Genomic DNA, 13005 nt, shown 5'->3' with positions numbered 1-13005 from the left:
GCTGAGATATGAAGAGCGGAGATATGGAGAGATGAGATATGGAGAGATGAGATATGGAGAGCTGAGATATGAAGAGATGAGATATGGAGAGATGAGATATGGAGAGATAAGATATGGAGAGATGAGATATGGAGAGATAAGATATGGAGAGATGAGATACGGAGAGATGAGATATGGAGAGATAAGATATGGAGAGATGAGATACGGAGAGATGAGATATGGAGAGATGAGATATGGAGAGCTGAGATACGGAGAGATGAGATATGGAGAGCTGAGATACGGAGAGATGAGATACGGAGAGATGAGATACGGAGAGATGAGATATGGAGAGATGAGATATGGAGAGCTGAGATACGGAGAGATGAGATATGGAGAGCTGAGATACGGAGAGATGAGATACGGAGAGATGAGATACGGAGAGATGAGATACAGAGAGATGAGATATGGAGAGATGAGATATGAAGAGATGAGATATGGAGAGCTGAGATATGGAGAGATGAGATATGGAGAGCTGAGATACGGAGAGATGAGATATGGAGAGATGAGATATGAAGAGATGAGATATGGAGAGATGAGATATGGAGAGATGAGATACGGAGAGATGAGATATGGAGAGATGAGATATGGAGAGCTGAGATACGGAGAGATGAGATATGGAGAGATGAGATATGGAGAGCTGAGATACGGAGAGATGAGATATGGAGAGATGAGATATGGAGAGATGAGATATGGAGAGCTGAGATATAGAGAGCTGAGATACGGAGAGATGAGATACGGAGAGATGAGATACGGAGAGATTAGATATGGAGAGATGAGATATGGAGAGATGAGATATGGAGAGATGAGATATGGAGAGCTGAGATACGGAGAGATGAGATATGGAGAGCTGAGATACGGAGAGATGAGATATGGAGAGATGAGATATGAAGAGATGAGATATGGAGAGCTGAGATATGGAGAGATGAGATATGGAGAGATGAGATATGGAGAGATGAGATATGGAGAGATGAGATATGAAGAGATGAGATATGAAGAGATGAGATATGGAGAGATGAGATATGAAGAGATGAGATACGGAGAGATGAGATATGGAGAGGAGATATGAAGAGATGAGATATGGAGAGATGAGATATGGAGAGATGAGATATGGAGAGATGAGATATGGAGAGATGAGATATGAAGAGATGAGATATGAAGAGATGAGATATGGAGAGATGAGATATGGAGAGATGAGATACGGAGAGATGAGATATGGAGAGATGAGATATGGAGAGATGAGATATGGAGAGCTGAGATATGAAGAGATGAGATATGGAGAGATGAGATATGAAGAGATGAGATATGAAGAGATGAGATATGGAGAGATGAGATATGGAGAGATGAGATACGGAGAGATGAGATATGGAGAGATGAGATACGGAGAGATGAGATATGGAGAGATGAGATATGGAGAGATTAGATATGGAGAGATGAGATATGAAGAGATGAGATACGGAGAGATGAGATATGGAGAGACGAGATATGGAGAGATGAGATACGGAGAGATGAGATACGGAGAGATGAGATATGGAGAGATGAGATATGGAGAGATGAGATACGGAGAGATGAGATATGGAGAGATGAGATACGGAGAGCTGAGATATGGAGAGATGAGATACGGAGAGATGAGATATGGAGAGATGAGATACGGAGAGATGAGATATGGAGAAATGAGATACGGAGAGATGAGATATGGAGAAATGAGATATGGAGAGATGAGATATGGAGAGATGAGATATGGAGAGATGAGATATGGAGAGATGAGATACGGAGAGATTAGATATGGAGAGATGAGATATGGAGAGATGAGATATGGAGAGCTGAGATATAGAGAGCTGAGATACGGAGAGATGAGATACGGAGAGATGAGATACGGAGAGATTAGATATGGAGAGATGAGATATGAAGAGCTGAGATATGGAGAGATGAGATATAGAGAGCTGAGATACGGAGAGATGAGATACGGAGAGATGAGATATGGAGAGCTGAGATATGGAGAGATGAGATATGGAGAGATGAGATATGGAGAGATGAGATATGAAGAGCTGAGATATGGAGAGATGAGATACGGAGAGATGAGATATGGAGAGATGAGATACGGAGAGCTGAGATATGGAGAGATGAGATATGAAGAGATGAGATACGGAGAGATGAGATACGGAGAGCTGAGATATGGAGAGATGAGATACGGAGAGATGAGATATGAAGAGATGAGATACGGAGAGCTGAGATATGGAGAGATGAGATACGGAGAGATGAGATACGGAGAGCTGAGATATGGAGAGATGAGATACGGAGAGATGAGATATGGAGAGATGAGATATGGAGAGATGAGATATGGAGAGATGAGATACGGAGAGATGAGATATGGAGAGATGAGATACGGAGAGCTGAGATACGGGGAGATGAGATATGAAGAGATGAGATATGGAGAGATGAGATATGAAGAGCTGAGATACGGAGAGATGAGATATGGAGAGATGAGATATGAAGAGATGAGATATGAAGAGCTGAGATATGGAGAGATGAGATATGGAGAGATGAGATATGGAGAGCTGAGATATAGAGAGCTGAGATACGGAGAGATGAGATACGGAGAGATGAGATACGGAGAGATGAGATATGGAGAGCTGAGATATGGAGAGATGAGATATGAAGAGCTGAGATATGGAGAGATGAGATACGGAGAGATGAGATATGGAGAGCTGAGATATAGAGAGCTGAGATACGGAGAGATGAGATACGGAGAGATGAGATACGGAGAGATGAGATATGAAGAGATGAGATATGGAGAGATGAGATACAGGGAGCTGAGATATGAAGAGATGAGATATGGAGAGATGAGATATGGAGAGATGAGATATGGAGAGATGAGATACGGAGAGCTGAGATATGGAGAGATGAGATACGGAGAGATGAGATATGGAGAGATGAGATACGGAGAGCTGAGATATGGAGAGATGAGATACGGAGAGATGAGATATGGAGAGATGAGATACGGAGAGATGAGATATGGAGAGATGAGATACGGAGAGATGAGATATGGAGAGATGAGATATGGAGAGATGAGATATGGAGAGATGAGATATGGAGAGATGAGATACAGAGAGATGAGATACGGAGAGATGAGATACGGAGAGATGAGATATGGAGAGATGAGATATGAAGAGATGAGATACGGAGAGATGAGATACGGAGAGATGAGATATGGAGAGCTGAGATATGGAGAGATGAGATATGAAGAGATGAGATACGGAGAGATGAGATACGGAGAGATGAGATATGGAGAGCTGAGATATGGAGAGATGAGATATGAAGAGATGAGATACGGAGAGATGAGATATGGAGAGATGAGATACGGAGAGCTGAGATATGGAGAGATGAGATATGAAGAGCTGAGATATGGAGAGATGAGATACGGAGAGATGAGATACGGAGAGATGAGATATGGAGAGATGAGATACGGAGAGCTGAGATATGGAGAGATGAGATACGGAGAGATGAGATATGGAGAGATGAGATACGGAGAGATGAGATACGGAGAGATTAGATATGAAGAGCTGAGATACGGAGAGATGAGATACGGAGAGATGAGATATGGAGAGATGAGATACGGAGAGATGAGATATGAAGAGATGAGATACGGAGAGATGAGATATGGAGAGATGAGATATGGAGAGATGAGATATGGAGAGATGAGATACGGAGAGATGAGATATGGAGAGATGAGATACGGAGAGATGAGATACGGAGAGCTGAGATACGGAGAGCTGAGATATGGAGAGCTGAGATACGGAGAGATGAGATACGGAGAGATGAGATATGGAGAGATGAGATATGAAGAGATGAGATACGGAGAGATGAGATATGGAGAGATGAGATATGGAGAGATGAGATATGGAGAGATGAGATACGGAGAGATGAGATATGGAGAGATGAGATACGGAGAGATGAGATATGGAGAGATGAGATACGGAGAGCTGAGATACGGGGAGATGAGATATGAAGAGATGAGATATGGAGAGATGAGATATGAAGAGCTGAGATACGGAGAGATGAGATATGGAGAGATGAGATATGGAGAGATGAGATACGGAGAGATGAGATATGGAGAGATGAGATACGGAGAGCTGAGATACGGGGAGATGAGATATGAAGAGATGAGATATGGAGAGATGAGATATGAAGAGCTGAGATACGGAGAGATGAGATACGGAGAGATGAGATATGAAGAGATGAGATATGAAGAGCTGAGATATGGAGAGATGAGATATGGAGAGATGAGATATGGAGAGCTGAGATATAGAGAGCTGAGATACGGAGAGATGAGATACGGAGAGATGAGATACGGAGAGATGAGATATGGAGAGCTGAGATATGGAGAGATGAGATATGAAGAGCTGAGATATGGAGAGATGAGATACGGAGAGCTGAGATATGGAGAGCTGAGATATAGAGAGCTGAGATACGGAGAGATGAGATACGGAGAGATGAGATATGGAGAGATGAGATATGGAGAGATGAGATACAGGGAGCTGAGATATGAAGAGATGAGATATGGAGAGATGAGATATGGAGAGATGAGATATGGAGAGATGAGATACGGAGAGCTGAGATATGGAGAGATGAGATACGGAGAGATGAGATATGGAGAGATGAGATACGGAGAGCTGAGATATGGAGAGATGAGATACGGAGAGATGAGATATGGAGAGATGAGATACGGAGAGATGAGATATGGAGAGATGAGATACGGAGAGATGAGATATGGAGAGATGAGATATGGAGAGATGAGATATGGAGAGATGAGATATGGAGAGATGAGATACAGAGAGATGAGATACGGAGAGATGAGATACGGAGAGATGAGATATGGAGAGATGAGATATGAAGAGATGAGATACGGAGAGATGAGATACGGAGAGATGAGATATGGAGAGCTGAGATATGGAGAGATGAGATATGAAGAGATGAGATACGGAGAGATGAGATACGGAGAGATGAGATATGGAGAGCTGAGATATGGAGAGATGAGATATGAAGAGATGAGATACGGAGAGATGAGATATGGAGAGATGAGATACGGAGAGCTGAGATATGGAGAGATGAGATATGAAGAGCTGAGATATGGAGAGATGAGATACGGAGAGATGAGATACGGAGAGATGAGATATGGAGAGATGAGATACGGAGAGCTGAGATATGGAGAGATGAGATACGGAGAGATGAGATATGGAGAGATGAGATACGGAGAGATGAGATACGGAGAGATTAGATATGAAGAGCTGAGATACGGAGAGATGAGATACGGAGAGATGAGATATGGAGAGATGAGATACGGAGAGATGAGATATGAAGAGATGAGATACGGAGAGATGAGATATGGAGAGATGAGATATGGAGAGATGAGATATGGAGAGATGAGATACGGAGAGATGAGATATGGAGAGATGAGATACGGAGAGATGAGATACGGAGAGCTGAGATACGGAGAGCTGAGATATGGAGAGCTGAGATACGAAGAGCTGAGATATGGAGAGATGAGATACGGAGAGATGAGATACGGAGAGCTGAGATACGGAGAGCTGAGATATGAAGAGCTGAGATATGAAGAGCTGAGATATGAAGAGCTGAGATACGGAGAGCTGAGATACGGGGAGATTAGATATGAAGAGCTGAGATACGGAGAGCTGAGATACGGGGAGATTAGATATGAAGAGCTGAGATATGGAGAGCTGAGATATGGAGAGATGAGATACGGAGAGATGAGATATGAAGAGATGAGATACGGAGAGATGAGATATGGAGAGCTGAGATATGGAGAGATTAGATATGGAGAGATGAGATACGGAGAGATGAGATACGGAGAGATGAGATATGGAGAGCTGAGATATGGAGAGCTGAGATACGAAGAGCTGAGATATGGAGAGATGAGATACGGAGAGATGAGATATGAAGAGCTGAGATATGAAGAGCTGAGATACGGAGAGCTGAGATACGGGGAGATTAGATATGAAGAGCTGAGATACGGAGAGCTGAGATACGGGGAGATTAGATATGAAGAGCTGAGATACGGGGAGCTGAGATATAAAACAGTGAAGATATTTGCATAATGTTTTTTAACTAAATATCAGGAGTAAAATAAAAAAACCTGAAGTAAAGGACAATCTTTGTTTCTTTTATTAGAATAATAAAATACATCTCTTACAGCCATTGACATTATAGCAGGAGCCATTGTCTCAAGAATACAAAACAAGATTCTGCCATGGGCCATACAGTGGGTGGAGGAGCCCGAGGACTTGGTTCTCATCATACATTCCGCCTCTGGACAGATGTCTAGGCACTCCACCTGCATACGACCCCCATCTGACATGATGCTGAGGAGTTGGTCATGTGATGATACTTTATCCCCGGCCACAGGATAGGTGATCGGTGTCTGATTGGTGGGGAGGGGGGGGACCACTGGGAGGTCCATCGATCACAAAAACTAGGGTCACCACTCGGATGTCTTCATCAGTCAGTCTGACTCAACTAGCGCTCCATCCAACACCTGTTCCCACCATCAATGGGGAGTCCTAGTGGTCAGGCCCCGATACGTTGTCATCTTTGGAAAACTCCTTTATATATATATTATTGTTTAGGTTTAGGCCTAGTCATTTCTACGTATCTGTATCCATCCAAAAACCCATGAAAGAATAGAACAGATTCGAATGGATTAAGGAGTTTTCAGGACTGGGCTAGGAATGAAGGATGTCTATGTGCCCATTATAGCCTATAATGCCCACAGTAATACGCAATAAAAACAACCAATGTAAACGTCCCATGATTCCTATAAGATAGCACCTATGGACTCCGGAGCTTCAGCCCGGCGCACAGAGAGGTGGCCATATACAGATCTAGTGCAATAGAGTCATCTTATTCACAGGTCGATGACCGAGCACTAGAAAATTCTGTTAAAATGAAGAGGTAAAAAAAATAATAATAAAAATAACTTCTGCCGAACACACCTTGTGCATCCATCTAATTCACCTCCGGAAGGGTGGTCGGCAGGGTTATCACCATAGAAGCACCTGGCATCACCCGTAATGTACAAAATTCACAAATCTAAGGGTGGAACTCCTGATGAAGCCGCGGTCAGGAGGCTTTCCCCCCGCAGGCCCGGCAGCAGGCCTTCTGGTAGTACCAGTGCGAGCACAGCTTCAGCTTCAGCACCAAGGAACAGTTCGCAGTCGTCTTGTCTTCACAGTTCTCATCTGTTTGGACACAAGAACGAAGACGCTTGAAATGTTATTACTCTTACAATGAGACGTTTTCACATTGAATAATTCCATTAGACCAGTGGTATCCGAAATGTGGCATTTTCTGGAGAGCTACAATTTGGAGACCGCTGCATTAGTCCATTTAGACCATTAGATCTTCTGCCACACACTGACTCACTTCCTGCAGCCAGCTCTTTTATATTACCTACTATTGATTTTGGCTATGACAGAGCCACCTAGTGGTAACAGTTAATATTTCAGTTTAAACTTTTCTACATTGAACGACATATAAATAGTAACAAGTGAACACAGTCACGTAGTCAGACCGGTCAGTACGGGGTGGTAAAACTCAACCTTCTTTATAAACTTTAATATATTATTAATTGTGCCAGATACTCAATATGCATCATGTGTTGGGCACCGTGATTTATTTTTACCTGTTTTGCAAAGAAACATTGAAATCCCAAGTACCTGTCATCAGTGTGATCCAACTTGTTAGCCCACCGACCCCCGGAAGGCACGTCGGAAGACATGGGGCCCAGTTACAAATCTTTCTTTGCAGCCCAGAAGCTACGTTACCTCTGGTACTCGAAACAGCTCAGCAACCGAATGCTTGCAGCGAGCGGCGGGGGGACGTCACAGCCATGCCCCTTTTGATGTCACACCACGCCCGCTCGATGCAAGTCTATGGGAGGGGGAGTGGCATCGACCACGCCCCCTCCCATAGACTTGCATTGAGGGGGTGTGGTGTTATGTCACAAGGGGCGTGGCCAAGATGTAACGACCCCCGCCGCCCGCACGCAGCGTTCAAAACGAATGCCGGGTGCAGCACGGAGAACCCAGGGGTCCCAGCTGCGGGACCCCTGCAATCAGACATCTTATCCCCTATCCCTTGGATAGGGGATAAGATGTTTAGAGGTGGAGTACCCCTTTAAAACCCTTCCTGTAAGCGGGTCTCCCAACAATAGGTGCACCATTATGGCACACTGAGGCTGGCTGTGAGTGACACTGCTCCGGTATAGGGGGTATAGTGACGGGAGTTTCATATAGTGAAGGGAGGATCCATCAGACCCCATTATTACAGCCGACAGCCTCAATATTACAGACAGGAAGCTTCTGACTATGGGAAAGCTGGGTGGCATGCAGTACACAGTGCAGCTTTCAGTACTCACCCAGCATGCAGTACGCACCCAGCTTTCCCAGTCTCTGTATGGTAAAGTAGCTATATTGAAGCTCTTCAGGAGACTGGGAAAAGCTGGGTGGCATGCATTCTGCGTGCCACCCAGCTTTCCCAGTCTCCTGAAATACTTCAATATAGCTTCATTACCATACAGAGACTGGGAAAGCTGGGTGGCATGCAGTACACAGTGCAGCTTTCAGTACACACCCAGCATGCAGTACGCACCCAGCTTTCCCTGTATGGTAAAGTAGCTATATTAAAGCTCTTCAGGAGACTGGAAAAAGCTGGGTGGCATGCATTCTGCATGTCACCCAGCTTTCCCAGTCTCCTGAAATACTTCAATATAGCTTCTTTACCATACAGAGACTGGGAAAGCTGGGTGGCATGCAGTACACAGTGCAGCTTTCCGTACACACCCAGCGTGCAGTACGCACCCAGCTTTCCGAGTCTCTGTATGGTAAAGTAGCTATATTGAAGCTCTTCAGGAGACTGGGAAAAGCTGGGTGGCATGCATTCTGCATGTCACCCAGCTTTCCCAGTCTCCTGAAATACTTCAATATAGCTTCTTTACCATACAGAGACTGGGAAAGCTGGGTGGCATGCAGTACACAGTGCAGCTTTCCGTACACACCCAGCGTGCAGTACGCACCCAGCTTTCCCAGTCTCTGTATGGTAAAGTAGCTATATTGAAGCTCTTCAGGAGACTGGGAAAAGCTGGGTGGCATGCATTCTGCGTGCCACCCAGCTTTCCCAGTCTCCTGAAATACTTCAATATAGCTACTTTACCATACAGAGACTGGGAAAGCTGGGGGGCATGCAGTACACAGTGCAGCTTTCAGTACACACCCAGCATGCAGTACACACCCAGCTTTCCCAGTCTCTGTATGGTAAAGTAGCTATAGTGAAGCTCTTCAGGAGACTAGGAAAGCTGGGTGGCACGCATTCTGCATGCCACCCAGTTTTCCCAGTCTCCTGAAGCCCCAGCACTTATAGACAGCTCGTCCTCCTAGCACTCCTCCCTGCAGATACCCTCTCCCTGCCCCCTCACTCTTCTCCAAGCCTGCAATAAATCTTCTCCCTCGTCAAAAGGGGTGCTCCTTATCTTACTTTATTACATTAAAGTGGTACTCTGGGGAAAATAAATGTTTTCAAACCAGAATGTTGTACATATTTGTAAATTACTTGTATATAAAAATCTTAATCCTTCCAGTACTTATCAGCTGCTGTATGCTCCACAGGAAGTTGTGTAGTTCTTTCCAGTCTGACCACACTGCTCTCTGCTGACACCTCTGTCCGCGTCAGGAACTGTCCAGAGCAGCATAGGTTTGCTATGGGGATTTTGCTTCTACTCTAGAAAGTTCCTGACACGGACAGAGGTGTCAGCAGAGAGCACTGTGGTCAGACTGGAAAGAACTACACAACTTCCTCCGGAGCCGGGCAATCTCCACAACCTGAGAGTAATGTGATCAGAAATGTAATGGAAGTCCCATAAACTTGCAGGGGACTTCCGGTACTATGATGGTTAAATGGAAATATATCCAGCCATTGGAATGTTATGCTAGGTATGTCATATGTCGATATCAGGTTTAAGGAAGCACATATCTTATCCAAGAGAAGCTGGGTAAAACATGGGGAATCCAGGAAATAGTTAAATCCCTGGGAGGACTATCTTTCTTGGGAGTTTTCGTAAACCCTAAAATCAGGCCTGGGTTTTTATGTGATGAAAGTCAGGTTTGGTGGTGGGGCATTTTTACTCCATTCCCCGGCCTCTCCAGGTTTACAGTCTAGCCCAGATCAGCATAGGTGCTGAAGACAACTTGTTATTGAGCTTTAAAATGAGGTGAGAGTCAGCCTGCGAGGGAGGCTGAGAGGAGCCTGCACCACTGATGGAGGTCTGAATCCTCAGGTTTGCGGGCTCAAATTGTCGTGACACTACTGTTGATTGTTTTGTTGGGTGGCTGGTAGTAAGCCACCTGTAAAGACAGGGACAATTTCTGTATAGTTATTGTAACAGTCAGGGTATAGTGGATCAGCTGTGCCTGTGTGAATGATGGCTTGGGCCGTGTCAGGGAGCGGAGTCTAAGGTGTTGCTGGTTTTCACCAGAGCCCGCCGCAAAGCGGGATGGACTTGCTGCGGCAGGCGGCACCCATGTCGCTACACCTGGCACGACTCGTTCACACAGGTTGCTGAGGAGATAAGTGGCACAGGCGGATGCAGGCAACTCGTTGTCAGGATAGCAGGTGGCACAGATGCGAGGTCACGAATGTGGCATAAGGTCAATAGGCAGGCGGCACAGGAGCAAGGTCAGGTCACGGAACAGAGGGTCAGAACATGGCAGGGCAAGCACAGAATAACACTTTCACAATGGCACAAGGCAAACAAAGATCTGGCAAGGAGTGATGGGAGGTGCAGAAGGTGTGTACTGGCCCTTTAAATCTTTGAGCACCGGCGAGCGTGAGCTCTAAAAGGCGGGGGGACGCGCGCCAACGCTGTGAGGACACAGTAGGGACAACGGACAAGGGAGGTGAGTGACGGGCGGGGATTGGCATGCGGGTGCATCCCGCGATGCGAATCCCGGCCCCACCGGCAGAGGTGGCCAGGGTAGGAAAGCGCTCATGGCCAGAGTGTCTGTCCGGAGCGCAGGACATAACAGTTATTACTGGACAAACTGGATTTATTTAGTGTTTATGACATTTATGTGCAAGGAGAAGTCCTGTTTAAATGCTACTTCTGTGTCTCTGACTGTCATTTTGCCATTATTCCCCTGGCTCTACAGAGCTAATCTCCTATAATATACATAGTGAATAAATACAATTGAGTCAGGGGTCATGTACACGGCTACACTAAGGCTTCGTTCTGCGGCCCTGTGACCTTCGTCACCACCACACACGATCTACGCAGACGGATCTACTGGTGATGGTGAAGAACAGGAACGCTGCAAATGATTCTCCTCGACTGCCGTCAACAAATCTGGGAGAGAATGTGATGATCCAGAAGAGGGGAAAAAAACACAGCCGGAGAGACTACAAAACATCTTCCTGACAATACAAATGAAGCACAAAGATGGTTAAACCGGCGCGGCCGAAGACGTGTGCGGAGACGCCAGTGATGCGCGCGCTGTATGTCCTCTGGGATCTGTCACTATGTTTACGTGTTGTCTACACATGATCTGTATATAAACCACTTCGGCCATGTGTGGAGTAAAGCATTCACGTCTGTTTATTTGTAGAGTTCCTCCAGGTCTGTGTGGGTGCACCGCCACGTCTTCATTCCATCTTTATCAACTTAAAGGGGTACTCCGGTGGAAAACTTTTTTTTTTTTTTTAATCAACTGGTGCCAGAAAGTTAAACAGATTTGTAAATGACTTCTATTAAAAAATCTTTATCCTTCCTGTACTTATTAGCTGCTGAATGCTACAGAGGAAATTCTTTTCTTTTTGTAACCCAGAGCTCTCTGCTGACATCACGAGCACAGTGCTCTCTGCTGACATCTCTGTCCATTTTAGGAACTGTCCAGAGCAGCATATGTTTGATATGGGGATTTTCTCCTACTCTGGACAGTTCTTAAAATGGACAGAGATGTCAGCAGAGAGCACTGTGGTCATGATGTTAGCAGAGAGCTCTGTGTTCCAAAAAGAAAAGAATTTGTTCTGTAGTATTCAGCAGCTAATAAGTACTGGAAGGATTAAGATTTTTTAATAGAAGTCATTTACAAATCTGTTTAACTTTCTGGCACCAGTTGATTAACAAAAAAAAAAAAAAAGTTTTCCACCGGAGTACCCCTTTAAAGAAAAAAAAAGCGCTTCCTTGTGCCGGATCATCAACAGACGATCAAGGTGAGTAGGAAAAGGTAACGTGCTCACCTGGATGGGTTGTGCAGAATACAGGCACAACACTTTCAAAGGCGTATCATGGGGGAATCAGCTGCTGCGGCTTCCCACGCCGAGAGCATTGGCGTCAATACTGAGCAGAAGAGGAAGGTGAAAAGGGAAGCTTATAATAACTTTATTATTTTCACACAACGTGTTTCTGGGAGTAAACCCTTTCATCAGGCATGATCACGCCTGATGAAAGGGTTTACTCCCAGAAACGCGTTGTGTGAAAATAATAAAGTTTATCCAGCATTCCTAACGATTCCCGATCTTCGTTGATCCCGACCGAGTCCTCTCAACAGCGCGGTCACAGCTTCCCTCTTCACCTTCCTCTTCTACCCATTATCAACTTAAAGGGAACCTGTCGCTTGATTCGAGGCCCCTGAATCAGCACCAGCCTATATTTACATCATTAACTTACAATGTAGTGCATGCTGTATGCTAATTATCAATAAAGAGCCACGAGGGAGGTGCTGGCACCGAGGAGTTGTGAGGCTATTGCCTGTTATCCAGAAGAGTCATGGCAGTGGTGCACTGTTCTGAAGATTGATAGATAGATTCCGCAATCCTGTAGAGTCATGGGGCGCTGCTGCTGTCCAGAAGAGCTTCCACCCACCCTCATAAATTTTCAGGATAGCAGCTCTGTCCCTCTGA

General features: G+C 45.1%; 1 protein-coding gene across 4 annotated transcripts in view; it reads right to left on the bottom strand.

Moving 5' to 3' along the window:
* Positions 1–6213: 6213 nt before the first annotated feature.
* The window catches only part of LOC130282101 (ADAMTS-like protein 2), a 119724-nt gene continuing 112932 nt past the window's right edge, over positions 6214–13005 (bottom strand). For all 4 annotated transcript variants that reach the window (XM_056529998.1, XM_056529997.1, XM_056529999.1 and 1 more), the window contains one exon: positions 6214–7292. In XM_056529998.1, the coding sequence (XP_056385973.1) occupies positions 7174–7292 (119 nt within the window). In that variant the 3' untranslated portion in view covers positions 6214–7173. The remainder of the gene's footprint in view (positions 7293–13005) is intronic.

This window comes from Hyla sarda, chromosome 7, assembly GCF_029499605.1.
Source record: "Hyla sarda isolate aHylSar1 chromosome 7, aHylSar1.hap1, whole genome shotgun sequence".
Lineage (NCBI taxonomy): Eukaryota > Metazoa > Chordata > Amphibia > Anura > Hylidae > Hyla > Hyla sarda.
Note: the sequence above shows the minus strand (reverse complement) of the source record. Positions and strands in the feature narration are given on the sequence as shown.